General features: G+C 35.2%; 1 protein-coding gene across 1 annotated transcript; it reads left to right on the top strand.

Annotated features, from left to right (window-relative positions):
• Positions 1–8477: 8477 nt before the first annotated feature.
• Positions 8478–27533, top strand: LOC110711655. The gene is made up of 22 exons (XM_021890072.1): positions 8478–8742; positions 9036–9218; positions 9304–9388; positions 11919–11958; positions 12096–12344; positions 12993–13092; positions 13175–13249; positions 14016–14114; positions 14290–14406; positions 14715–14830; positions 14984–15083; positions 16138–16493; positions 17060–17384; positions 18633–18832; positions 21440–21658; positions 22981–23167; positions 24131–24372; positions 24671–24763; positions 24845–24946; positions 25207–25564; positions 26093–26230; positions 26320–27533. Exons 2-22 carry the CDS (start codon positions 9087–9089, stop codon positions 27202–27204), a joined length of 4218 nt encoding a protein of 1405 aa, XP_021745764.1. The 5' UTR covers positions 8478–8742; positions 9036–9086; the 3' UTR covers positions 27205–27533.
• Positions 27534–27545: the final 12 nt, after the last annotated feature.

Genomic DNA, 27545 nt, shown 5'->3' with positions numbered 1-27545 from the left:
GGGGAATAAATAGGACGGTGATTGAGGGTGTGGGCCCTGTGTGGGGCTCATGTAACCGCGTTCCTCGGGACACGTAGTCTGCTTTCGTGGTCCGTACAACTAATTAGATCGATCTTTATAATTTTAATTTAATTTAACCTATGGTTATTTTTAATTTTGCTTTGGAAGTAGTAATTCAGTGTAGTAATCAATTGGGGTGGTGTATGTTCATGGCTAATTTAGGGTAACTTGATGTATTGTATGACGAGAGGTGTGCGTATGCATGTGTATATTCATGCATCATCAAGTTTAATTTTTTAGGGGCCGAATTTACAATAATTTATGTAGTGAGAGATTATAATGGTGTTAATTTAATGCTTCGTATTATATTTCATTAGTGTTACGATGATTAAGGTGCGGTGAATGATATGGAGTAATGTTGCATTGGACTTTATAAAATGATGTATGGTAATATATTGGACTATTGGAGTATTTTTAATGAAAAACTCAATTGTGCGGTATGGTGTAATGATTTGCAAAGGTTGCATTACATTGGATTGGATTTAAAATTGACATATTTTTTTCTTGAATGCAAATGAGGAATTAAATCCAAATAACAAAATAATTAGTACACACACGCTTCTAATTTTTATGGTAGATTATCGCAAATTATAGTTATATAGATTACCATGAATATATATTTGTAAATTTACTAATCGTTTCAATTTTATAACAAAGATTGTTAAGATAGGTTAATAATTTTCCTCGTGTGTGTATATATATATATATATATATATATATATATATATATATATATATATATATATATATATATGCGTACAACTGACCACATCATGTGTTCGCTTGTAAAGGAACAAAGTAATCATTATAACACTGATGAAATAACCCCTGCAACACTATACTAACTGAGTAACCCCTATAACACTAACGAAGTAACCCTTAAGATGGTTGGCCACACCGTGTGGTCAACCACATACTCTCTCCGTCCCGCAACACTTGACACAGTTCCCATTTTTGTCAGTCCTAAAATACTTGACACATTACTAAATATGGAATAGAACCATTAATAAAAAAAATATTTTCCTATACTTTCTTTGGAATCACAAACCTCAAAACCCAATTAAATCCTACATTTACTCTTTCCTCACTACCACCACCTCCCCCACTTTTTTTTTTCTTCTTACAATATAAAAATACAAAAGATAATTCTTTATATAATAAACAAATGTTTTAAATAAACTCAATTGTGGTTTTCTTAAACTATGTGTCCACCCCAATGTCCAAGTATTATGAGACGAGGGAGTATAAGAATTTTTGTTACCTTCTAAATATTGGAATGATGTTTGCTCAAGTACCATTTGATACTTGTATATATGAACGCATTGGATAATATTCTATTGCTTTTGAGGCGATCAATTAACAATTATTATTACTAGATCTTCAATGTTGATAATTAATAGTAATGATAATTCAAAAGGCAAAAAGATACCACTCATAATAGCTAGCTACCATCACCCAAAATAGAAAGAAATAAACAAGGTTTGAGGGCAACAGAGTAAAAGATACAGCAATTTGACGGTCACGCCGCGTCGTTGTTCGTGTAACGCGTTAACTCTGACTCAACGAGTCACACTTAGTTTGCTATGGTATTGTTTTAGTTATAATATGGGTTAGCTTTGGCCAATACTCGTATTTATATGACATACTATATAGTTTTGTTGTATAAAACCGTTACTATTTAAGTAAACACCAAAGTCAGCACCTACCATGCCATTAAACCAGCAACAAAAGCTCACCCATTTATTGCTACGCTTTATGCATCTCCTACGTACATTTGTTCATTTATTCATATTCCTAATGAGATCTTGCAATAAGTATATTCCCTCTACTTGCAATTATGATTTCATATCCTTGTATGTAAGTTTGAATTAGTTATTTTATTTGACTAGAATGAACTTCGTAGATATCAGTGATGTAGAGATTTATGCGTGTGTCACTAATTAGGAATGATTAATAATCGAATGATTAATAATCGAATGATATATAGAGTTTTTATTATCAGTTGAACATTATTTATTATTTACCATTGATATGATTAAAGTGTCACTATGAATAGTACGGGTAGAAGCCACCATTTTAATAAAGTTTACTACTTGTACATACGAGGTACAAGTAGTAAAGATTAATACGTCAATGATAATTGTTTTCAATACTAGCTCGATCGATGTATTACGTACTAGTTCGTAGGTATGTGGGGTTATATATATATAATATTTCTTAGCTCGCCTCTTTATGGATTCCTTCATTATGTTACAAGTATATTGTTAGTGTTGTTTTTAATGTCGGATCTTATCACCAAGTCTTTTGGATGGGAGCTAAATTCATCAATACGATTTAAAGAGATGTAATGTTGTCCAATAATGACTTACTTTATTAATCTATTAATTTTTTCAAATTTAGACATCACGCAAGCAAATATCAATTGGTGATGAAGCTTCATTTGAGAAGTGTACTTGTCAAATTAGTGGAATCCATCCAGTAAAAGGTTGAACGAGTGAATTATATGGCTTTAAGGGTTGTTTTCAATGAAATATTGTTTTATTCATCAAATTGTTTCTAAGATGCCTTTGTTAAGTCGACATCAATAAAGAGCTAATTTGTTTATTTTATCCCATTATTTTCTTCCTTCCCGTAGTTGGTTGGCTGGTGCTCTCTTGCTTCCCTTTTGTAGGTCATAATTTTTACTATTGAGATGTTTATATATAAATTATCGTTAACTAGTCAAATAATATTAAGGGTGTTTCAAATTTCGAATTAACTTATTCATGTTGGTTATTTTTGCTCTTTATTGCGAATTAACATAGATAAATTGTCTTTCTATGATATAAAAAATATGATGTATTGCCATGCTTTATTTGTTCATACAATGTAATCCAAAAATACTTTTTTTTTTTTTAAATGTGAAACTAAATTTAAATGTCTATTGATATTATTTCAATAGTCTAAAGATACCTTCAAATTATTCCATAGGAGTGAGAGTTCATGAAGATCAATTTCAAAAGCCAGTTTATAACCTTCGTATAATTACAATTTCCCAGTACAAATACTAGTAAGTGCTCCATATATCAAATACGTTGTTAAATTTTAATAGGTTAAACTTCAATTATTTGAAGAAAAAAGGTCCAATAATATTCCTTACTTTCTAGATTAAATGTGGGGTCACTTGCTAGAAAATACTCCGAAACTTTTTTTTTCTCTTTATTTTTTTGTGGGAGCAATAACAAAGAGATAAAGATTAAAAGGTGATAAGTTAAGGTTACCATTTAAAATGAAAAAAAGGAAAAAATTCCCATGCTAAAGATAAGCCATGACGACATGACGTGAGTATGTATTGTGATGTGATGAGAATTGTGACGTGCAATTATATGTGAAGAGTTTGAACTCTATAAGATTTATAATAATGAAATAAGAGACGTTTTATACAAAATTACAACATTTTGAGTGTTTTAAAAATAATTTAAAGGGGATTTAAAATAATTATGAATTGTTGTAAGCTTGTAAACTAATCATAACGAAATCGACAAACCGTATTAATATTAATGGTGATGAAAAATAATTTGGTGTTGCGTAGGTAATTGAACATGCATAAATGTCCTTGTTGGGTTGTTTGTTATAAATTTCCACATTAACATACATATAAAACATCACAAATTAGATTAGAAATAACGAAGTTTTGAGATAATTTTGTGCAATTTTCATTTTTATTTGATAGTAATCATATATAGTATGATCAATTTTTGTTGGTCTTCCACATTGGAGACATAGCCTAGTCTTGTTTGCCAAGTTTTATTGGGATTTAAGCCATATATCAATGTTGGAGCCATATACCACTACTATATTGGGCCCATATACAAGTATTATATGGTTTTGCTAGCAAGCCTAATCCACTTGATGTGATAAATTTTTATAAATGAAATAGTTCATTCTTTTTAAAGTAATAATTGCTAATAGTTTGATTTTGTACAATTGCGACTATGCATATTGTTGTTGTATTAATCTTAATGTATATTTTATTTTTTAAGTATCAATATTTAAAACTTTTTATTTGTATCTAAAAAATTATATTATCAAGTAAATTTAAAGTGTTGCAATTATTTTATAATGGAAAAATATATATAAGTGGTCATCACGATTCTACAAATAGCAATAGTGTGCGCAATACAATAATTGTTATATTTGAGCTATCAATAATTGTTTTTGGTCTAAAAAAGAAGATATATCTGTGAAAGTTACATTCGTGGGTAATGGGCCTATGTGACAAAGAGATAATAAACTAAAGTTTGATATAAAAAAGCTAGGAAAAGAGTTAAAGAAAACGATGATCAATGAAAAAGAAAGAATTGAAGTGGGAATCTTAAAGACATGTTTGATCTTATACGTTTAATCCAAGTAAAGGATAATTAAAGAAACCAAAAAAATATATATAATAAAGTAACAAATTGATTCTCAATTGATCACTGCATCCTTGGACCCTCACCTTCTCTAATAATAATTGAAGAAAGTGTATCATTCGATTTATCTAAAATTGATCAAAAAGTGTATTTTTTAGTGCTTAGTAACATTAACTTGTATTTGAAGCTATAAAAAGAAAAGAGATAATTTATGCTGGTTTAATAATAATAGAAAAAAATTTCAATTATTTGGTCACAAGGTAGCATCAATATAAATCATTGCAAGCTAATTGAAAGTGTTTAAGTAACCCTAATAACGGCTACATAAGAGCTAAAAAATGAATTGTAAATAATATATAACTTTATATTAATCACACTGATTTACATATATTTTTGTCATAAATTCTCAAACTTATATAATTTTATAGAAAATGTATTTTATTTGTATATAAGTATATATGTAACCCTAAATATCATTTCATTGAAAGTTTGTATCTCTTGATGATCATCAAAAGTGGTGATTATTCCAGCTACCACTTAAAAGATTTGTTATTTGAGACTCAATAATATATGTGCGAGTATTCCATGTTGGAGATAGCGGAGTGGCATCTAGTACATAGATTTTGAATATGAAGTATGAGGTTGGAATGAGTAAAGCCCACACCTAATATTTGTTTAATGAAAATCTAATTTCATTCCTAATTTCAAACTCATACCAATTTGGAAACCAAATGCCCCTTAGGAGTTACTCTTTACCAATTGGTTTAATGATTAAATTGTCCATATTTTCCTTCCATTAATGTGTGTAGTTTAGGCATTTAAGTATTGAACACCGTTTCTTAGTTGTGGGCTTTGCTTTGTAATTTATGGGCTATCTTATAACCTGATCTGGGCCAACACAATGGATACTTTAAATATCAACCTAATGGTTAGCCATATTTGGTCCGCAACAGCTATTGGATCTTGTCCAATTCTTCCGGCCATACTAACAAGCTTGTAAACAATAAAGTGAAGATAAAATAATTTGGGCACATCATCTAAACCATTATTAGACCTTTTTATGAGAAAAACTCTTAATGTATCGAGTACGATAATGGAATATGGTTGAGAATTTTACCGTACACTAATTTGCTAGTGGAAATTATTTTTAATTAAGTGATATAACTTTAGTCCATTAGTAGTTATCTAAAACCACATTGTTTTAGCCATTCAAGTGTATATCCAATTTCACTATTCAATACTCACATACAACATAAGTAGATATTCAATACAACTCACCACTCGCTCACTGCATTTACTATTTATTTATATTTGTAAAGGCAAGGTAAAATAAAATAATAGGAGACCCTATTCTCGAGAGCTCTTTATGCATTAGATAGAATTTAACGATGTACGACATCAACATTCGAGGAAACTAAACTTCGTTCATTTGCTACTAAATCACTTGTTCGATTTGCTTTTTGGCAGATGTTACATGATTAAAAGAGTTGAGACCAGAACTATTGTCTGTAATAATGTTGTCAATTTGCCTAACTCCTTGAACCGCTTTAATATCAAGTAGGTTGTTACTTGTAAATTCTTGTATAATCCCCTTCTTGCCTGGTTTTAGTACTATCTTTCTCTATTTTTTGTTTGTTTGTTTTTGTCTCAATAAGTCACAGAAGTATAACAAATTACAAATAAGAGAGTGAAGATTTAACATGTGGCTTATATATAGTACATGTTCTTAATTTTTGCTACTAAGTTGAGATCTCGTTGTAGTTTTAGTAATCTCTCTAAACACTATTCATGTTATATGTGAGAATAATATGTTGATCCATGTGGATGCCATCAACCTTTTGGTATTTGGGAATATGTAATACCTAAAATCAAATTCCGTTTATATAGCTTGTCTAATATATATATATATATATATATATATATATATATATATATATTAATTATGAAGGTAATAATAAATTATCTTATAAACCAAATCTAAAACAACCAAAAAAAATAAAAATACATTGGTACCATAATCAAATTAGGCTTTGTTCTTTAGAGCTACTCTGCTTTGTTTGTTGAGTCTTGCTCTGCTTTGCTTTGCTTCAATCTGATATGCTCTACTTAAAAATAATAATTAATATTGAATTAATATAATAATAATTATATTAATATTTAATTATAATAATAAATAATTAATATTTATAATTATAATAATACTAATAATTAATATTTAATAATAATAATAATAATAATAGTAATAAAAATAGAATAATGATAATAATAATAATTGATTTTTTATAATAAAATTTAATATTTCTAAGATAATAACTAATATTTAAAGATAATAATTATTAATTTTTAATAATAATAATATTAATAATAATAAATAATTAATATTTAATAATAATAATAATAATGGTAATAAAAATAGTATAATAATAATGATAATAATAATAATAATTATTATTATAATAATATTAATAATAATTAATATTTAATAATAATATTTAATGATTATAATAATAATACGATAATAATAATAGTGATATGCGCTAATGGATAGGGTTGCTAAGCTCAATGATCCCCGGAGTGAGTTGTTGTTGCTAAGGGCATGTATCGGAGTTTCTAAACTCTACTTTGCTTTGCGTACTTGTCATCCTAGTACTTTTGAGGTGGCTCAGCGCACTTTCGACGAGGCTCTTCGATTTTCCTTGGAGTGTATCGTTACTGCTTCGGGGCATGGGTTTTGGCCATTGGTAGTGGCAGCTTGCCACCTTACCATTTGCATTTGGCAGACTTGGTGTTTATTCCGCAGGTGATGTTCATCATTATGCTTTTCTTGCCACTCGGTTATAGTTTATTGGGTTGCAGACAAAGCTCCTCATGCATGCTAGCGTTGTTGGCCTTTATCGAGCCTTTACGGATGCGTTGAGTCTGTTTAATGGAACGGTTGAGTCTGACATTTTGAGTAATCCTAGTGAGGTCGCTACCCCTAAACTCATGAAGAAATTGGCAGATATACATTTCACAAAGGTTACCGCATCTGCAGAATCCACCTTCTATTTATCTCCTCGTCAATCTGCATTGTGGAAATCGCAGCAAGGAGATAACACCTCTGCTTGGCTTCGGGCAGTTCCTATTTCAGGGTTGGGTCGGACGATAAATGCAAAGACTTATCAATGTGTGTTGTGCTACCGCTTGGGTGTTCCATTATTCTCTGTCTCGGCACCGTGCTCTGCTTGTTCAAGGGTTTTCACTAGGGATATTTTCGGTGATCACGTAGTGTCGTGTGCTAGTATGGTGGGTATTAAACATCAGCATAATGTTGTGCGGGATACCCTCGTTGATGTTTGTTATCGATATGGGATTTCAGCTAGAAAGGAGGTTGATATTGGGTTGTCTGGAGGGAACGACGGGCCCCTCAGACCTGCAGATGTGTTACTTTATTCTTGGGATCGTGGTCGTGATGTATGTGTTGACTTGACAGGGTCTTCTCCTTTGTCACAGTCTTGGTTATTTGACTTTGTTCCTGGGCGGGTTGTGGCTGATGCAGTTCATCGGAAGCGGGTCAAGTACGAATCTAGTTGTCGGGCAATTGGATATGGTTTCCTTCCTTTCTCTTTCTCTACACTTGGGGAATTAGAGAAGGAGGCGGTTGCATTGCTGAAGCGGATCCAGAAGTTCTCGAAGACTCAAGACATAGGGGCACGTGCTACTGCTCATAACTTCACTAGATATGATTTGCTATAGCTAGAAGAGTGGGGGTCCAGATTTTATCTCGGCTTCCCACTCATTTGTTGTAGGTTGTATGACTTTGTCTTTTTTGAGATAATAATAATAATAATAATAATAATATTAATGCGGTAATAATAATAATTATGAAATTTGCTCTACTATGCTGCAATCTGCTCTGCTCTACTCTGCTGACTCCTGCTCTGCTCTGCCTTTCCCAAAAGCTCAAAAGAAAAGGGCTTTAATTAGATACGAGTAATCATCAAGGTCTTGCACTAATTGCTAAACAAGGTCATTTCGGACTCGAAACACAATACTCGTACTAATCACTACGAAAGAATAACACAGCAAAATAGGCCATGAAACATCAAAAATTCAAAAGGACTGTCTGATTTCTTACACTCACAAATCTAATATTCGATGATCATACAATTCACCTGCATCTTCAAACAACTCTCCCAAAAAGTTCATCATCTTCAACCTTTTTGCTGCAGATCCATCTTCATTCTTCAATTCCTCCTGATCTCCTTCCTACCACAATCTCCACCATTTCTTCTCTTTCTCTCTCCTCAAGGTCAGTATTTGTTTTTAATTTTCTGGGATGTGTATTATATGGATCAAATTGATCGATTTTATGAAGCAATTTCATGCTATTATTCATAATTCATTTGTTCAATTTGATGATTATTTGTTTGATGAATTAGTTTCGGAATATTTTTTGGTAATTTTGTGAGAAATGTAGGTTAATTTTGCCGAAATGGATTGAATTTGAGGGTTAGGGTTTTCAATTTTTGCATTGTTAGTGCGCATTGATAGAATCTTAAGTATTTGCAGCATTTGCAGCTGAATTTTGATGGTAATGTGCAGCATTAGCTAGATCTAACCTCTGATTTGGGAGAGAGAGAGGGAGCGGGAGAAATGCTGAGGTTACGGGCGTTTCGGCCGACAAATGAGAAGATTGTTAAAATACAAGTTCATCCCACTCATCCATGGCTTGTTACTTCTGATGCCTCAGATCATGTATCCGTTTGGAATTGGGAACATCGTCAGGTCTATACTCGTTTTTACTTCATATCATGTGAATCGAAATAATGAAATAAGATATGATTAAATATTTGGTTGGGTTTGATTGCAGGTTATTTATGAGCTAAAAGCTGGTGGAGTTGATGAAAGGCGGCTTGTTGGTGCCAAATTGGAGAAGCTTGCTGAGGGCGAGTCAGGTAATGTCAAACCTTCTCAATTTCTCATGTTTATTAGTTTGCCGTATATAATTGAGTTGGACTGTTGGACCATTAATTTTTATCGTTTTTGTATGAAATTAGAATGAATTGTTATCACGGTTGAATAATCATAAGATGAACTTTGGCAACTTTAATGTGAACTTGAAACTTGATGATTTTCATGTGTAGTGATATTCAATTACACCATAAAATTCACGATGATTACTTCACTGCTGTTTTAAAATGTTGGAGTATTACGCAATCGCAAGCATTGGATTACACCCAAACACTGTCGATGTTCCCTCCACTGCAGTATTGAAATGTTAGACTATTATGCAATTGCAATCATTGAACCTTTGTAATGAAGCTTGTTAGTTTGTATAAGCTCTCCTCTCACTTAATGGGACTCATACTTTTTTGTAATTGTAGTTTGAACGTGCAGTAAAGTATAAACTGCTTCAATGCTGTTTTAAAATGTTGGAGTATTACGCAATCGCAAGCATTGAATTACACCCAAACACTGTCGATGTTCCCTCCACTGCAGTATTGAAATGTTGGACTATTATGCATTTGCAAGCATTGAACCTTTGTAATGAAGCTTGTTAGTCTGTATAAGCTCTCCTCTCACTTAATGGGACTCATACTTTTTTGTAATTGTAGTTTGAACGTGCAGTAAAGTATAAATTGCCAATTTGCCATCAACCATATAATATGCAAACCTTTTCCTTATCTTATCCTCAATGCAATGTTGATTTTAACATGCCAAAGCTGCCTCAACTTGCAAGGGATTATAATAGTTTGATGTTAAACCAGGGTATTCATTTTTTGATCAAAATTGAAAAATATCTTTCTAGGACTCATCCTTTCAACAAAATGTGAAGATGGTAATGACAACTTCTCCACCCATGCTATTAGATTGTACTCGCCTCCATGTTCAATGAATTGTTTTTTCAGTGAAACTAATTATTTTAAAAAGCATTAGTGATAGTTTTTCCTTCAATTTTCTTCTACTACATAAATACTACTCAAACATATTTTGCTGTTAGTTTTGGTTATCCATCTAGGTTTTTTTTTGGTAGTACGAAGAGAATAGGGTACCCTAGTTTGGTATATTTCAATCCTCTTACGCTGAATTTCCAAAAGAAATTTTCACATATTCCCTTCATTTACCAATTCTATCAGTTTATCGAGGTCTTTATATTGCAATTTTTAACAAATAGTACGAAGAAGATCTGAATTTGCTCCAAGTCTTTTACTATCCATGGCGAGTATAACTTTTGATATTTATGCCTTCTCACTACCCTCCGAAATTATAATATTCCAGCTCTAATTGCGGGTGCGGTGCGGTGCAGTGCAGAATCCGCAAATATGAAACCACTAATATATTTGGGAAATCAAATCATATGTAAGAGCTTCCTTTTGAATCTTGATAACCACTAAGAAATGATAAGCTTTTGTCGGAGCATCAGAATTCCAAAGGGCAATGGGAAGGAAGTAGTATGACTTGTATGAATTGGTTCTTTCATAATCAAATAGTGTAAAAGGAGCCTTTTGTCATGCATTGTCAGTTGTCCCAGTGTTAGAGGTATCAAATTCCATACGAGGCAACTCCCTCCGTACTACTATACATATATTGTTGCAGGTAATTATATCGTGTGTTGTATTCCTTGTGTTTAGCTCTGTTTTATGATTGTTGCGCTTTTAGGGCAGGTAATCTAGTCTTGGGGATTTAGGCACTGTATGGGGCTGTGGGAGATATGGGCTCATCTGGAGATACTCTACTCTTATGCAACCGTAATGTGTCTACACCTGATTAAATGATGCAAGAATTGAGTAATTCAGCAAGAATAATAATGGATAGCTTTTCTTGAGAATTTGCTAGACTTAGTAATCATGTTAGATTACGATCAAGCTTGGGATTAGACACAAAAATACGTGCTCTGACTTAGGTTGATCCACTCTATTTAGGGAGTGTTAGAATGAAATTGTTTGGAAGATAGTATCATAAGAAATGTTGTAAACTTTTTGAAAATGCAATAGATAGATGCTCAGTAATTATTTTAACTATTGAAGGAAGTATAAAATTTAAGTCCAGGACTTGTGCTCATCAGTCCTAGCTTTGTATATGTGTGTGTGTTAGCCAGGTCATATTGAAATTTGACTTTGTCGACCCTTAATGCTGGCCAAGGTGACTCAATTTAGTTAGAGCTTATATTTGATCTCCTATAGTCACATCTGTAGGAGGTATGGCCGCGTATGTCTGGTGTAGTTTGTGGTGGTAATGGTAGTTCAACTTATGTCGTCATATATCGTGTGTCATTTACTTATCTTTTTCCCCCTCACAAAGATAACATAATCGTCATTTAGTTGCTTATAAATTATCAACAGGTTAGAAATTGAATTTTACCGTTCAATGTACAGCATATTTTAGTTATTAGCAATCTTGATTGTTCTTGCCATTATTGTGATCAGACTTTTGAGTAGTGTTGCTGACTTTTCTTTATTGTTGTTGTCAACTTCATGTTATTAGAGTCTAGAGGAAAGCCTACTGAAGCTATACGTGGAGGAAGGTGAGCAGTACTTGCTTTCCTTGCAATTGTTGAATTATAATTTTTGCTGTTCTGCTACTTAAATTGGTGTTTTTTTTTTTTTTTTTTTTTTTTTTTTGTTTTTTTTTTTTTTGTTTTTTGTGTGTGTGTTATTTCAGTGTTAAGCAAGTCAACTTTTATGATGATGATGTACGTTTTTGGCAACTTTGGCGCAATCGAGCAGCAGCTGCTGAGGCTCCATCGGCAGTTAGTAATGTCACCTCTACTTTAAGTCCTCTCCCTCCAGCAACTAAAGGAAGACATTTTTTGGTCATCTGCTGTGAGAATAAAGCTATATTTTTGGACTTGGTAACAATGCGTGGTCGTGATGTTCCCAAGCAAGAACTTGATAACAGATCCCTAATGTGGTAATGCTACTAAAAACTCTTAATTGTATACACGTTTTTGTATATACCAGTGTTTTGAAGCCTTGAAGGCATGAGGGGAAACTAGTAGTAAATCCAGGAGGTGTGCCTTTTGGTAAAATAAGGGTTATAACTGCATAAATAAAAGTATTTATATAAAAGAGTTTTTGATGCTGGATTTGATATTATAAATACAGAAGTCACTGTATTAATTAGTACTGATATCAATGCACCATGATGGTACCTGCTGTATGAAAAACAGTAGGATTTATGTCTTTTGTATCAGAAAAATTTAGAGGCAGTGATTTAACTAATTACTCTGGTGCATCTCTTTTGCCTCAAGCACTGCAATGCATTAGGAAGTCTGGACTGTATCTTTGAGATGTCTTGTCCTTGAGCCCTAAATAAGTTGGGAAATTGGACTCTGCTCTATGCATCTTGCTTAATTGCATTTGCCTAATTGTGCTTAATGTGTTTCTTGACGAGTTATATATGATTTGTATTGGTCATTGCTTTCCTTTCTTTACCTGCCAGGAGAAAAAAATAAAGAGAGTTTAAAGGGTTTTGTCGTTTAATAGTCCAATATGAGATTGCATACTGGTGTTGCTGTTGCATATGCAATTGCTTAATTGTGTTTATTTGGGATTGCAGTATGGAGTTCCTATATAGATCCACTGCAGGTGAAGGTCCACTAGTTGCTTTTGGTGGATCAGATGGTGTAATAAGAGTTCTTTCAATGATAACATGGAAGGTCAGACTGTCAGAAACTTTTCTGGTTCCTGTTGACTTGTGATATATTGTTTCTTAGAGTTGTTTCTGATGCTTCGTTACAGCTTGCTCGAAGGTACACTGGAGGCCACAAAGGAGCTATAAATTGTCTGATGACATTCATGGCATCTTCAGGCGAGGTAAACCTTTCATAATTTGTGTTAACACTGATGTCTGGTGAATTTGTCAAGCTTTTTTTTTTTATTTATTATTGTTATTTTTTTTTATTTTTTATAATTGTTATCTGATAATCTTTTCTGCTGTTTGGTTGAATTAAAAAGCATGAATCTGGTGGGTCTATATCATGGGAGGATCCAATAATTCTTAATCAATTTCTTTTTAGCATTTGTTAGTTTCCCTCTGGCTGGAGTTTCTGCTTATATTGCTATATTGGTGTAGACTTTTGTACACTTTATTTTTACTGTGGTCTGGAGCATCATATTCTTTAAATAATTTTTTTTGGATACTTTACGCATCTTCCCTGTGAAACATCTGCATACTCTAGCTATGGTTTCTCATTCAATCATGAGCTACAAAGTAGTTTGGAAAATCTTTACTCCCTTTTCCCCATAACAATTCTACCCTCAAGTTTGGCACAATAATTTTGAATTGTGGATGGAGAGAAATAGTGAGAGAAGATTTAGTTGAAAGACATGTGCAAAGTTTTATGCTGACTATTTTAAATTGCCTGGCTGTTGGGGGGTTAGGTAGGGACAAGTTGGCTATGACTCAGATGTTTTTGAACACAGTAGTTTAGGACACTGTGTTTAGAAAATGGGGAAATTTTTTGGAGTCCTGTGACATGATATGGATAATCTCTTCATATAGGTGGACCTTGTGTGGCTGAGGGCTTCCTTGCCAGTATGGTTGATTGGTTGATTTCATCAATATTCTCTGTAATTGTAGGCATTGTTGGTCTCTGGTGGAAGTGACGGATTACTGATACTTTGGAGTGCTGACCATGGCCATGATTCACGAGAGCTCGTACCCAAACTTAGCCTAAAGGTAGTGATCCTGTTATTTTTCTTCTGAGTTTATTCAATATGGTAATTTTACGATGATGTATGCATCTTATTGGCTACTTTCGTGTGGAGTTATTTTTGAAACCTTGCAAATGCCAATTTTTTTTTTAATCTTTTTGTGAACGTTCTAACTTATTTGGTTTCATAATACATCGAAGGCACATGATGGTGGGGTTGTGGCTGTAGAATTATCAAGAGTGTCTGGTGGCGCACCACAGCTTATTACGATTGGTGCTGATAAAACACTGGCTATATGGGATACAATCTCATTTAAGGTAAGTTGTGAATGCTGCAGGCTTGTCTTCTTGGCAGCTTTATGCATTCTGCTGTATAATTTCTGGTTTTGGGTGGTCTGTGAGCAGCAAAGCTCAGTTGCTTTTACCCAGTTTTCTTATTTCAGTATAGGATTGAAGAATCTAGGTCATTGCTGGCAATTGTTGATTAGTGATCTCATGATAGTTGATCTGGTGTTATAATTTATAATTTTGATGGAAAACATCTGCTTTCATAGACGGGAGAAAGCCTTTTATTAATGAATGAGGTCCCAGATTTTCATTCTTACATGATCATTTTTCTTTTTCAGGAGATGCGGCGGATAAAGCCAGTTCCTAGGATGTCTTGCCACAGTGTGGCATCTTGGTGCCATCCTCGTGCTCCCAACCTTGATATATTGACTTGTGTGAAGGATTCACATATTTGGTATTACATTTGCACCACTATCAAGATTTTCACTGACATCCAGCTCTATGTTATGTTTGAAAACGCTCTAGTTAGTGGCTTGCAATTTTTTTTTTCCACGATTAGAAGACTAGGACTCTATACTTACACGGGATTTTTTTGGCCTTTTGATAGGGCTATTGAGCATCCAACTTATTCAGTGCTGACAAGGCCATTATGTGAACTTTCCTCCCTTGTACCTCCACAAGCTCTGGCACCAAGCAAAAAGCTCCGTGTATGTATCTCACAAATGTTTATGGTTTAGTAAAGTAAGCCTGAATGCCTGATGTCAAAATTGTGGAAGGCTTTGATGATTCTGCTGAAACAGACCTTTTTATTGTATTTTGTTTGTTTGTTTGTTTGTTTGTTTGTGTGTGTGTGTGGTTTTCGGTAGGAAAGGGTGGTTTTGGGTGTGGGCGGAGGTTCTCGCGGTGGCTAGGTGGAGGTTCTGTCATGGCTGGGCGGTGGTTTCGGTGGCTGGGCGGTGTTTCAGGTGGCTAGGAAGTGGTTTCAGTGGCTGGGCGGTGGTTTTGGGTGGCCGGTTGGTGTTTTCGAAGGTGGTCAAGGTAATTATGAAAGTGGTCAAGGTAGTTGGATGAAGTGGAGTTTGTGGGATTGAGTGATTCCTTTGTGGGGTTGTTTGGGTGGGGAATCAGAGTAGAGGTAAGTGGGGTAATGGAAGGGGTAAAGGGAATGATTGAATTTGTCTAACAATCATCATCAAAGGCATTGATGGTAGTTAAGCCTTTCCCTTTGCTTACCCCAACCAAACGCCCCCTAAGGTTTGTTAATTGGAGATAAAGAGAATTTTTTTTGCTCTTCTAAAACTCCGAACCAAATGGCTCATTTGTGGGTATTGTTTTCAGCCTGAAATGCTCAGGTTGTGGAATTTTTGACAAGGTTCAAGGATGGAGATCGTATGATTATATTGCTGTAGTGTGTCAGCAGTTAGTAGCAGGTGGTGTACTGTCTGTGTATTAGTGTAGTCCCTAAACGGTTCCTAATTAAATCTTGGTATGCAGGGTATGGTATTGTTAGAAATGATAACAACCCTCTTACATGATTTTCTATATGTTGCAGTTATATATTTTACTTCAGAGACACTTTTTAAAACACTGCTTCTGAGACAGATGAAGCTTCGTTATGTTATATCTTTGCTGAACTTTAAGTGGCATCTATTGTACTGGTCTATTGTTCATGTGGTTTGTTTGAGATATATTATATATATTGTGTAAGGTGACTGAAAGATCCAAGATTAATTTATTTTTAATAATTACTTGCTACTGCAGGTTTATTGTATGGTTGCACATCCATTACAGCCTCATCTGGTTGCTACTGGGACTAATATTGGTGTAATAATTAGCGAGTTTGATTTTCGAGCTCTTCCGCCTGTGGTTGCTCTACCATCACCACCTGGAAGTCGAGAGCATTCTGCTGTATATATAGTTGAAAGAGAACTTAAACTATTGACCTTTCAGTTGTCTAACACAGCAAACACATCTTTGGGTAGCAACGGCTCATTGACCGAATCAGCTAGGTCTAAGGTGGACCCAGAAGCATCGCAGGTCAAACAGATCAAAAAGCACATTAGTACTCCTGTTCCACATGATTCGTACTCTGTTCTTTCTCTTAGCAGTTCAGGAAAGTAAGTGTCCATGTATGCGTCTTGTTTGCAGCTAGTTTAACTCCATGCATGTAGTATATATCGCTTGTATTGTTCAACTCCAAAAACATACTTTGGTCGGGCTTTTGAACGATCTCATCGGACTCTCGGGGTCAAAAGAAGCTCACCATTGTTTTAATTGACGTCTGTAAAGATGTTTGAAGTAAAATGTTTGGTTATCTACTTTTCTATATATGTATTTCAAAATTAGAATTTGATGTTGGTTTACTTGATAAGTTTGGAGGGTATTGATTTGGTAATAAGTTAGCTAGTCTATTAGGTCTTGATCTTTTGTATCATATTACTGATACAAGTCATTTTTGTTAATATATATTGGTATTTATTAGGTATTTTACATGTACAGATTCTGTTTATTGTATTTGCTAGCACGTGACTAAATATTCCTTTGAATTTTTGGTGACTCCTAAAGTCCTAAGCTATCAAATTGTTACAGAGGGATCTCTTTATCATCTTAAATGTTCCATCTTAATTTGTTGTCAACAAGATATTAATATTCTGTACCTTATCAAACTTATGGCTTTTTGCAGGTATCTAGCTGTGGTGTGGCCCGATATCCCTTACTTTTCAGTATACAAGGTCAGCGACTGGTCCATTGTTGATTCAGGGAGTGCTAGACTCTTGGCATGGGATAATTGTCGTGACAGATTTGCGATATTAGAATCTGCTGTGGTTCCACGAGTTCCTGTAGTTCCAAAGGGGGGTTCATCTAGAAAAGCCAAGGAAGCTGCTGCAGCGGCAGCAGCTGCAGCAGCTGCTGCTAGTGCAGCTTCTGCCTCTGTCCAAGTTCGTATTGTGCTGGATGATGGAACATCTAACATATTGATGAGATCAATTGGTGGAAGAAGTGAACCGGTATGTTTTGCATAAGCAATCTTTTAATCAAAGCTCTTATGCTGTACCAATTAAATGCTAAAATGTATTTTTCCTAAGGAAGCTGCGATATGATTGGCTATTAGAATTTTATCCCCTACTCTTGCCGTATTTATTCACCAAGGTTAAATGGCAACTGTTACATATATATGGAAGGGGCAGAGCTTGTAATAGCACAAACCTAGTATTTGAACTCTTGGTTATGTGTGAGTGAATCAGCTTAGACTTTTCATTTGTAACTGTTGGATCATACACCCTGGTTTCAGCAGTGACATCAATGGTCCTTTTGGAAGTGGAAATATGGTACTAGTTTTGCAAAAAATATGTAGCAAAAGGCACCTTGTTGAGCTTGGTGTTTATGGAGTTCTGTCACCTCTTTCATCATCTTCTCCTTTTTCTTTACAAAAAGCTTCTGATATTGAATATTTACCATGTTCAGACTTCAGAACTTTTTTTGATTCTTAGGTAACCTGCTCTCATCAATTCAGTTATTTGTTGAATTAAATATTGAATTGAAGTGGAAAAGTTGCCCACCTGCTTGGGATGGTATGTGCCGTTGGAACTTGGAAGTGAATATTTTTCATGCAGAGAAGCAGTTTATGAATGGGACAATCGGTGTGTATGTTTTGAGTGGGGATCTTATTCTGCGTGGGTGTAATTGCTGGTGGGAGACTTATTTGATTGAGGTTTGTTCCTCCATTGGAGAAGAGTAATATACTGATGTATCAATGGGGGATCATGTTATGTGGACTCTTCTTTGAGCCTTGGGAGAGTGATGTCCATGTGTTTCTTGTTGGTAACTTCTTGAATCTTTGCTGGCTAATGTCCAAAGTTAGGTTATAAAACATAGATCAGGGGATTTTGGGAGCAGTGGTGGGGTACTGAGTTTTGGAGGTGTGAATGTCAGGGAAGCTGTTGGATGCTCCTTGATTTATGGATCATACTTTTTTATTTTTGTAATTTGATTTCATGGAACCTGTTGGATGCTCCTTGATTTATGGAGGAATGGAGGATTCATAAAACACGCTTTTTCACATTTGCTTATTATGACATGGCTATAACTAATATCTTCTTTCTGATTGTGGTTGTGATTTACGTTTTTTTTTCCTCGTTTATGGGCTTTGGTGATGCATTCTTCAACTCACTAGTTTGTATGTTTTGTAACTGATATTAGATTTATTTAGCCTATTCCACTTAGCATGATGTAATTTCAGTTTCTTTTTCTACTAGGTAATAGGTTTGCATGGAGGTTCACTCCTTGGTATTGCATATCGAACTTCTCGCCGTGTTAGTGCTGTTGCAGCTACTGCAATTTCAACAATACAGTCAATGCCTTTGTCGGGCTTTGGTTCTGGTGCTTCATCATTTAACACATTTGATGAGGGTGTCGGTTCTGGTCCTTCATCTACTCAAAATTTTCAACTTTATAGGTGAGCCCCATTCTGGTTCTGTTTGGCTCAGTGAATCCAGTCTTATTCAAATTCATGAACTCTGTGCTAAATTTTGGAGTATGGATATTTATATCCTGTTTTATATTAAATGTTAATTGCTCTACATAAAGTTCTATTGATTCTATCTTATTGCATAGCGAGAGTTGGGACTACAACGTATAATGTTTTTTGTTACAATCTCTAAAACCTAGTGTGTTTCTTGTTTAGCATTAGTCCTTGTAAACCAAAATAAATTGATAAAGGGGCCTGTAGCTTCTTTTCTATTCCTCCCTATACTAGGCCTTGCATGCTTCTCTTGTTTATCATTGGATTTTGCTCTTCTGTGTCCATAAAAGTTCACTTCGGAGGCATCTTCTTTGTTCTTTCACTCGGTCAAATCTCAGGTTGGAAGGTCATAAGTAGTTGGGAATTTGGCGATGTCGCTTTTTTGGTTTTGGCTCCTAGGTTTTGTTGTGCTTTCTTTCAGTATATAGGTTAGAATGATTAAAGTGATTATACAAAGTGGCGACAGCATCCAATGGAAAGGATTCAGACGTAAGCTAGAAAGACGTATAGAGAGGGAAAATGGAGGAATGAAGATCTTAATTTATTAACATTTATATGTGTTGTTGTTCCAACTGAAATAACCTAAAGCTAGTGAATCCTATCCTTTTTCAAGATAGTCTTCATCGTTGAAGCCTTCAACATGTTTTACAGAAACATAGTTCTGGCAAAAGTTTGCACTTCATTTTTATAAATATGTTTTCAGAAGTGGTTGGAGCTGTTGAGAATCTTGAGATTGGAAATGTAGAGCTCATAGCATGCCAAGAAGTTATTGTCTTTAGAGTTTAGACTAAGCATAGCATTGGGTAAATTAGGGAGTTTTCGTGTATGTGAGATCTAGGATACTGGTCCTTACTAGAAGTTTTTATGCATTTATATTGAGTTAAGTAGGGTCATGTGTAAGTTGGGAATTGAGGTGGTGTATATTTGTCATTCTTGGTAAACTCTCATGTTTTCCCTGTTAAGATGGGATTTCTGAGCGTATAATGTATGTTGATTTTCTTCTGCATCCCTTTCATTTGGTTCAGTGCTGATCAATGTCAAACCTTTAGGTTTTTATTTTCTACCTCTTCAGTTTTATGTCAATGTGATCCATTATTCAGTCATTCTTTGTGAGGGAGACTGGATTCTTCAGTTCTTCAGATGAATAATGAGAGATTGTTGGACTGTTTATGTGTTTGGCTGCTCATTTGCAGCTTCTTGTAGTCTTGTTTTATCTGATTTGCTGTTTAAAGATGACACTTTGTTCTTTTGCAAACCCAATAATAGGCTATGGCGTATTGGTATGCATGTATTGTTGTTTTGTTGATCTTTCATGTGACATCAGGGTTGATAATCAATTTTGAGTGCAGTGTCTTGGTTTTAGTGGGCATTGTCTCTGAGTTGCATCACTTGCATACCTGCATGATCTCTACTGACTTTCTATCTAGGGATACCACTAAGTATGGCTTTTAGGTGCCTACTTGTTTGGGATCTGATCCTTGACAGACGTCAAGGAAAGCTCTGGATTGAATTCTCAGCCCATTTTTTTTTTTTTTTTTTTTTTGTGTGTGTGTTAGGCCTGGTTATTGGCAGGGTAACCCAATGGGTATAGGGTTTGGGTCTAGATTAGAGGACCCTTATTGTACAGGGTCAATATAGAGCCAAAATGCTTGCCCAAATTTTATTGAAAAAGAAGACGGATAGCGTAAAAAAAAAAATATTAATGTATATTTTCGTATTCACATATACTTAATTTTTGGCTTTCTCCTCTACTCTTTTCCCTTGATTGTTAATTGGCCCACCCATTATCAACTCGTTATTGACCCGCGACCTACATTGACCCAATAAAACGTCTCTTTTGACCCGACCCGTTATCAACCTACACCAATCCTTGACGCGACCAATAACTAGGTCTTGTGTGGGTGGGTGACTATTGAAATATACCTTTTGACATCTCCCCATTACTTTGTATGTGTATTCACCACCCAAACTAGCAGTTTTAATAGCTGGAGGAACTAAAGGGAGATTTTTAAGGCAGACCACGTCCACCACGACATAGTAAGCTTATTGCTAGGTTATTGACTAGAACTGGGACATACTGACTTATCATTGGAATTGTATGATTATAGGGTGCTTGATATGAACACTAATGTTTAATTAAGGTTGATGTTGCAACTTGCAAGGCTTTAATTAGGAGATGCGGGGCTGACATGACACTGAACAGGGCCTAATTTTTTTTTGTATTTTTTTCTCCCGCCTGTGTGTTTTACGTCTTCAAATATAATTTCATTTTGTACGGTTACGCTCCAGTATTCTACATTTCTTCTTTCCACGATGAGATTTCACGTAAACTTGAAGGTCTTTTATTCCCTTGAAATTTGGTTAATCAGTAGTAAAGTGACCTTGAGCTTTCAACTTGGTCATACGACTCATAAGTTTTTACCCTTACCAGCACATTTAATGTCCTTTCCTCTTTATTATTTTTCCTTTTTGTTTCTTATTTCTAACAATGTTAGCTTGCATTATCTTTTCATTGTTTATCTAATCAAGTTTCTGCTGCAGCTGGGAAACTTTTCAACCTGTAGGCAGTCTTCTCCCTCAGCCAGAGTGGACAGCTTGGGACCAAACTGTTGAATATTGTGCTTTTGCCTATCAGAAATATATTGTCATATCCTCCTTGCGTCCTCAGTATCGATATTTGGGAGATGTTGCAATTCCTTATGCAACTAGTGCTGTTTGGCATCGCAGACAGCTATTTGTTGCTACTCCAACTACCATCGAGTAAGTTACTTAAGCTCCAGCTCTGCTGTTCTGTACCTTTCATTATGGTTCAATGTCTTAAAGTCATTTTTTTGCTTCGTTATTATCTCTAGATTGCATTTGAGAATATTTTTTTATAAAAACATCTATAGTGACTTATATTTTGAAATACTTAGGTGAGTGCCTTTTTATGGTTAAACATGGCCACATTATATCGCTACGTATTTTCGGATATTAATGTTGTTGAATAATCAATTCCCCCTTTTTTTCATTTTGGTGTTGTTTTGATAGAATAGTTAACCATGTCGTTGCATATTATGATTTATTTCCCATTTTAAGCTTACCATTGACTTGGCCATTCACATTAAGACCTAAATTGGGTGATTTTATAAAAGCTTGGTGCTTCTAACTGATGCTTTGTTTTTTATCCCACCCCATATTAAGGCCTAGAATTTTATTATTTTTTCTTTTCCCCTAAAAACATAAGTATTTGATTGCATGTTAAAAAAACTTATTATGACAGTCATTGGAATCTAAATGTTCTGCACAAGTGGGAGACAAGTTACTAGCTGTGCTATGATGCTATGAAGTGATTTGTATTTAACTAATTACAAGAAAAAGTCCCCAATGAATCATCTGTCCACTCCATTGAATCATTTAGAGCTCCTAATTGAAAACCATATGTTCTAGTATAAGTGAACTCCTCTAACTCGCTATCATGTAGTGGCTTTGTATCATCGCCGTAAAAACCAGCAACGAGTGGGTTGTGGAAAGTAGGCAGTTGGTATAATTGAGGATCTCAGACACTGAAAGGTTGCTCTCCTCTCTAAACATCTTCCCAAAAATGAACGTGATGGCCACCCCCGAGACCTTGAACCTCACTCGATGGGAGTATGCCTAAAGGACTGGGAATCAAGAGGAAAACGTAACAACCATTTTCCCATAAGTGCAATATTCTTTTACAGCACTTTTCCAAAGCCTAGACCTATTACTTACGAGATGAGCTATCCTCATATCAGCTGACCCTCACCACAAAATATTTCTCATCATTCTCTCCGTTCTACTTGCTACAGAATCCAGAATTATGAATATGGAGGGATAGAGTAATACTAGACAAACATTTAGTTATCTTTCTTTCAAGAGATAAGTAGCCTTTTAAATTAGGAAGATAAAATGATCTTTTGTCTTTATTTATTATTTATTTTTTTATTTTTTATATTTGGATTGTGGTGCAGATTTTAGGCTTGAATGCTTATGAATTTTGTTGCTTTTTTATTAATTATGTACATGGTGCAGGTTTTATGAATTTTGAATCTCTCTTACATTCGGTTACATCTTTCTAGGGTGGTCTTTGTGGATGCTGGAATTGCTGCAATCGATCTAGAGACAAAGAGGATGAATGAAGAATTGAGACTGAAAGAGGTACAAGCTAGAGCTGTTGCTGAGCATGGTGAATTAGCTCTGATTTCAGTTGATGGTCCTAAAGCTGATACAAACGAAAGAATATCTTTGAGACCGCCAATGCTACAGGTATTGTTGACTTGTTTTTTTATCAATTATTTATGCTCTTTGCCTAATGGTAGAGGGAGTATAATCTTATAGATTAAATTATAGTACTTTGCAATGGAGTTGACTGATTAACTTGTTTAGCTTTCTTTCAGAATGGACTTGTATAATATTGGTTCATTAGATTCTCTTCTTTATTATTATGAACTAGCACATGGTTGTTGCATTTCTAATCAAAGGTCTAGCGTAAAACAGCCTTATCTTGTTTCTGGGTTGCAACATAAATAAATAGAAATATTTTGTTTGGTATTGCAAAGATTCACTCATTTATTATTGCTACAATATCTTGAATTTCTTAGTTCCTTTTGTTTTAAAATTATCTCATAAAAACCTTTTTCTTAATTCTTTTAATATATTTTTGTCCGTTTTCTTGCTTACATAGCATTAGATTAGATTAATAAGTCTTATATGTTTTGACCAGGACAAATATCTGGTTATTTAATTATCTGTGCTATGTGAAGTAGAGCTTTTAAAGTTGCATCCCTAAAGAGCTGTAATTTCATCACTAGCTTGTCACAAACTCAGTACTGGCTAGTCAAACAGCTTATTTCTATTTAGACTATCTAGTAGACCTTCAATTGCTCTGAAAACTTGTATCAGAACTTATTAAGAGCTGGATGAGACGAAAATGGACCAGGTAATAAAATAAGCATATGTCATATAGTGTCATTGATTGAGCTATGCAATTTTTATCTACTGTTTTCAGTTCAACTGTTCTTCTAGTCAGCTTATCTTGTAGGTTTGTTGTCCAGATTACAAAGTATTGGCAGCTATATTGTAGGTTTTATGTTGCCGTTTTTGAAAGAGTATCTTGCAAGATCGTTTATCATTGATTGATTTCTTTTACAAAGATCTGAGCATGTTGTAGTGACTCTGCTGTCACTTGTATGATTATCAAATGCATGATGGATGGAGTTATTATTGCAGGTTGTGAGATTAGCTTCATTTCAGCAAGCTCCTTCTGTGCCACCTTACTTAACATTGCCAAAACAGTCCAAAGTTGACGGGGATGATTCTGGTTTGCCCGAAGATAAACGAGCAAATGATATTGCTGTTGGTGGTGGTGGTGTTGCTGTTGCAGTAACCCGCTTCCCTGCGGAGCAAAAACGACCAATTGGCCCACTTGTGGTTGTGGGAGTTAGAGATGGAGTACTCTGGCTGATTGACAGGTAACCCACCTCTAGTTCTTAAATGTAGTAGCGCTGTGAAACTATGCTTGGTTTCAAGAAGCTAAACCAGTGGGTCCTTTCTACTTCTGTCCTATGGAAGTTTAAGGTTATATGAAGGTGTTTTTTTTTGAGGGAAGGTTATATGAAGTTGATGCTTTGTCAGAAAAGGAAAACCCGAAATCAATCCTCAATTTTTTGAAACCGTTTTCCATCTTTAGATGCATTTGTACTTCTGTTTTGTGTTTGTCCTGTATATTTGAGTATTTAATATTCATGGACTGCTGAAATTCACCTCCAGGTATATGCGGGCCCATGCTTTATCTCTTACCCATCCTGGTATTCGTTGCCGCTGTCTTGCTGCCTACGGGGATGCTGTCAGTGCAGTAAAATGGTAATTATCCTTTAAATTTCCCATGTTTGCTGGATGCATGTGCTTATTGAGGTGGTACATTAATTACTTCTGCATCTACAGGGCTACTAGACTTGGCAGAGAGCATCATGATGACTTGGCTGAATTTATGCTCGGAATGGGTTATGCTGCTGAAGCTCTTCATTTGCCTGGAATATCGAAGAGGTAAGCTCATGCTACATGCTATGTACAAGTTGGTTATTCAACTCTATCATAGTATCATAGTGTTGCTTCTGCTTCTGATTGCTCTTTATAACTTGTGCTTTTGTAATACCTGACAATGACTATATGATGTTTTAATGATGCCTTTTTCAATGCATAAAAAATATGCGCAACAATCTGATTAGCAGTCGATGCTCCAAGATTTCTAGATTGTTTTATGATCTTTATGATTTTAAGCTGTGATTTCATCTTTTCTTTTGTAGGTTGGAGTTTGATCTGGCCATGCAGGGAAATGATTTGAAAAGAGCTCTTCAGTGCCTTTTGACAATGAGCAATAGCAGGGATATAGGACAAGAAACTTCAGGGTTGGATTTGACGAACCTGTTAAATGTAGCTGCTAAGAAAGAAAATATTGTAGATGCAGTACAAGGGATAGCAAAATTTGCAAAGCAATTTTTGGATCTTATTGATGCAGCAGATGCAACAGCACAATCTGAAATTGCCCGTGAAGCTCTTAAGCGATTAGCTGCAGCTGGTTCTGTGAAGGGATCTTTGCAGAGTCATGAATTAAGGGGTCTGGCCTTGCGACTTGCAAACCATGGAGAGTTAACTCGCTTAAGTGTATGTTCTCTTCCACTCTGGTGTACTAAGATACTGTTGTTCAAGATTGATATGTTTATTTTTTATGTTTACTCATAAAATTTATTTAGACATCTGCAAGATCAAACTTAATATGTTTCTTTTAATTTTCACCTTCTCTTTATGACCTGGATGTAGTGGGATATCTTTTAGAAGGTTTCATTTATAAATATGATAATCACCTATCATTCCAATGCGACTAATCTTATTAAATGTGCAAGTGTTGCTGTCAAATCAATTAAAGCTGTAGATACAAATGGCTCTTACATAATCTGTTGCATCAAGCAACCTCTAGAGTATATCTACTCTTCATGACTAAACATTAACTTAGATACGGTGTGTCCCTGAAAACCCATTTTAAACATCATTTGTAGATTTTCCATTGAGATTTAAATCAACTGCAATCCCTTTCAGCATCAAATACTTCATTTTGCTCTCCCTTATGATTACATGTCTGCATTACCATCTCTTCTTTGTGCTACTCAAAATGTATCTGATGATTGAATGCAGACTCTGGTGACTAATTTAGTCTCACTTGGATTGGGACGTGAAGCCGCATTTGCGGCTGCAGTTTTGGGTGACAATGCTCTCATGGAGAAGGCGTGGCATGAAACAGGGATGCTTGCAGAGGCTGTACTTCATTCTCATGTATGCTATTTCAAGTTACATGAAGCCTCCCCTATTTTATTTATTTACGTTGGTATTACTGCCTTGTCTGACTAGTTCATATTTATCAGGCCCATGGACGACCAACTCTTAAGAACTTGGTTGAGTCTTGGAATAAAATGTTGCAGAAGGAGATTGAGCATACTCGAACAACCAAGACTGATGCAACTTCTGCATTCCTGGCTTCTCTGGAGGACCCCAAGCTTCCTAGTTTAGGGGACGCTAATAAAAAGCCACCTATTGAAATTCTTCCACCAGGGATGAGCTCTCTCGCGCTTTCAATTTCCGCTCCAAAGAAATCATTGCCCGCCACAAAGGGTTCTCAACAGGAGCCTGGTAAGCAGTTGTTATTAGGAGCACCTCCTACCGCAGCTCCGATTAATGGTGTTATACCACCACCAAAAGATTCTGGAGATTCGAGTGTGACACCTCCAGCAGAGTCCAGTCAACCCGGAGCTCCGTCCACAGCAGAATCCAGCGAACCTGGAGCTACTCCAGCAGAATCCAGCGAATCTGGAGCTACTCCTCCAGCTGAATCCAGCGAATCTGGAGCTACCCCTCCTGCAGAGTCCAGCCAACCTGGAGCTGCTCCACTGGACTCCACCCAAGCTGGAGAGGAATCCGGCGAAGTTGGAGCTTCTTTGGAAGAAGTTTCTCATCAAACAAAACCTGAAGGAGCACCTTCTTCGGAGAATTTGAGTGAACTAGGATCTTCAAATCAAGCTGATTCTAGCCAGTTGGCAGTTTCTAATTCAGTGGAATTTAGTCAGTCAGGAGCGCTACCACCAGCTGACTCAAATCAACCTGAAGCTTCACCGGCTACAGTTGACTCAACTCAATCCACCTTGGACCTCAAGGCTTCTGAGCAACAACTACTTGACAGTATAGGTCCAGAGGTCACCAAACCAAGCAACTCAAGGTCTGCATTTGCAGATCTAGAACAACTGCTTATGTAACCAGTAAGTGAAGAGATATGTATAATGTTTTCTTTCCTTTTTATTTTTTTTGTAACTTTTTTCCTCCGATTTCAGATCCTACATTTTGGTATATTCTGTATGATATAAGCTTGCCTCGAATATTATTCTTGCCCTCTTGTTGGGATTCCCAAGTTATGCAACTTTTTTTTTTTTTTTTTTTTTTTGGTAATTTCCCAACTGATTTCTAGTATTAATGTTCTTTGTATCATCATTTTCAGTAGATATAGGTTCAGCTAGGGGTTTTTAGAAGCCATATACTTCATTTGTAGATTTTCAAATCAGACTTATTCGAGTGAAATGTTATGTGATTGTCGGGATTT

Source organism: Chenopodium quinoa, unplaced genomic scaffold (assembly GCF_001683475.1).
Source record: "Chenopodium quinoa cultivar QQ74 unplaced genomic scaffold, ASM168347v1, whole genome shotgun sequence".
Taxonomy (NCBI): Eukaryota; Viridiplantae; Streptophyta; class Magnoliopsida; order Caryophyllales; family Amaranthaceae; genus Chenopodium; species Chenopodium quinoa.
Note: the sequence above shows the minus strand (reverse complement) of the source record. Positions and strands in the feature narration are given on the sequence as shown.

What these genes read in the sequence shown, in the direction of transcription:
- LOC110711655 (XM_021890072.1), top strand. Translation starts at nt 9,087, where the DNA reads ATGCTGAGGTTACGGGCGTTTCGGCCGACAAATGAGAAGATTGTTAAA. An exon ending in TCATGGCATCTTCAGGCGAG is followed by an intron (nt 13,250 to 14,015) that starts GTAAACCTTTCA and finishes CTGTAATTGTAG; the next exon opens with GCATTGTTGGTCTCTGGTGG. An exon ending in CAAAATTTTCAACTTTATAG is followed by an intron (nt 18,833 to 21,439) that starts GTGAGCCCCATT and finishes TTTCTGCTGCAG; the next exon opens with CTGGGAAACTTTTCAACCTG.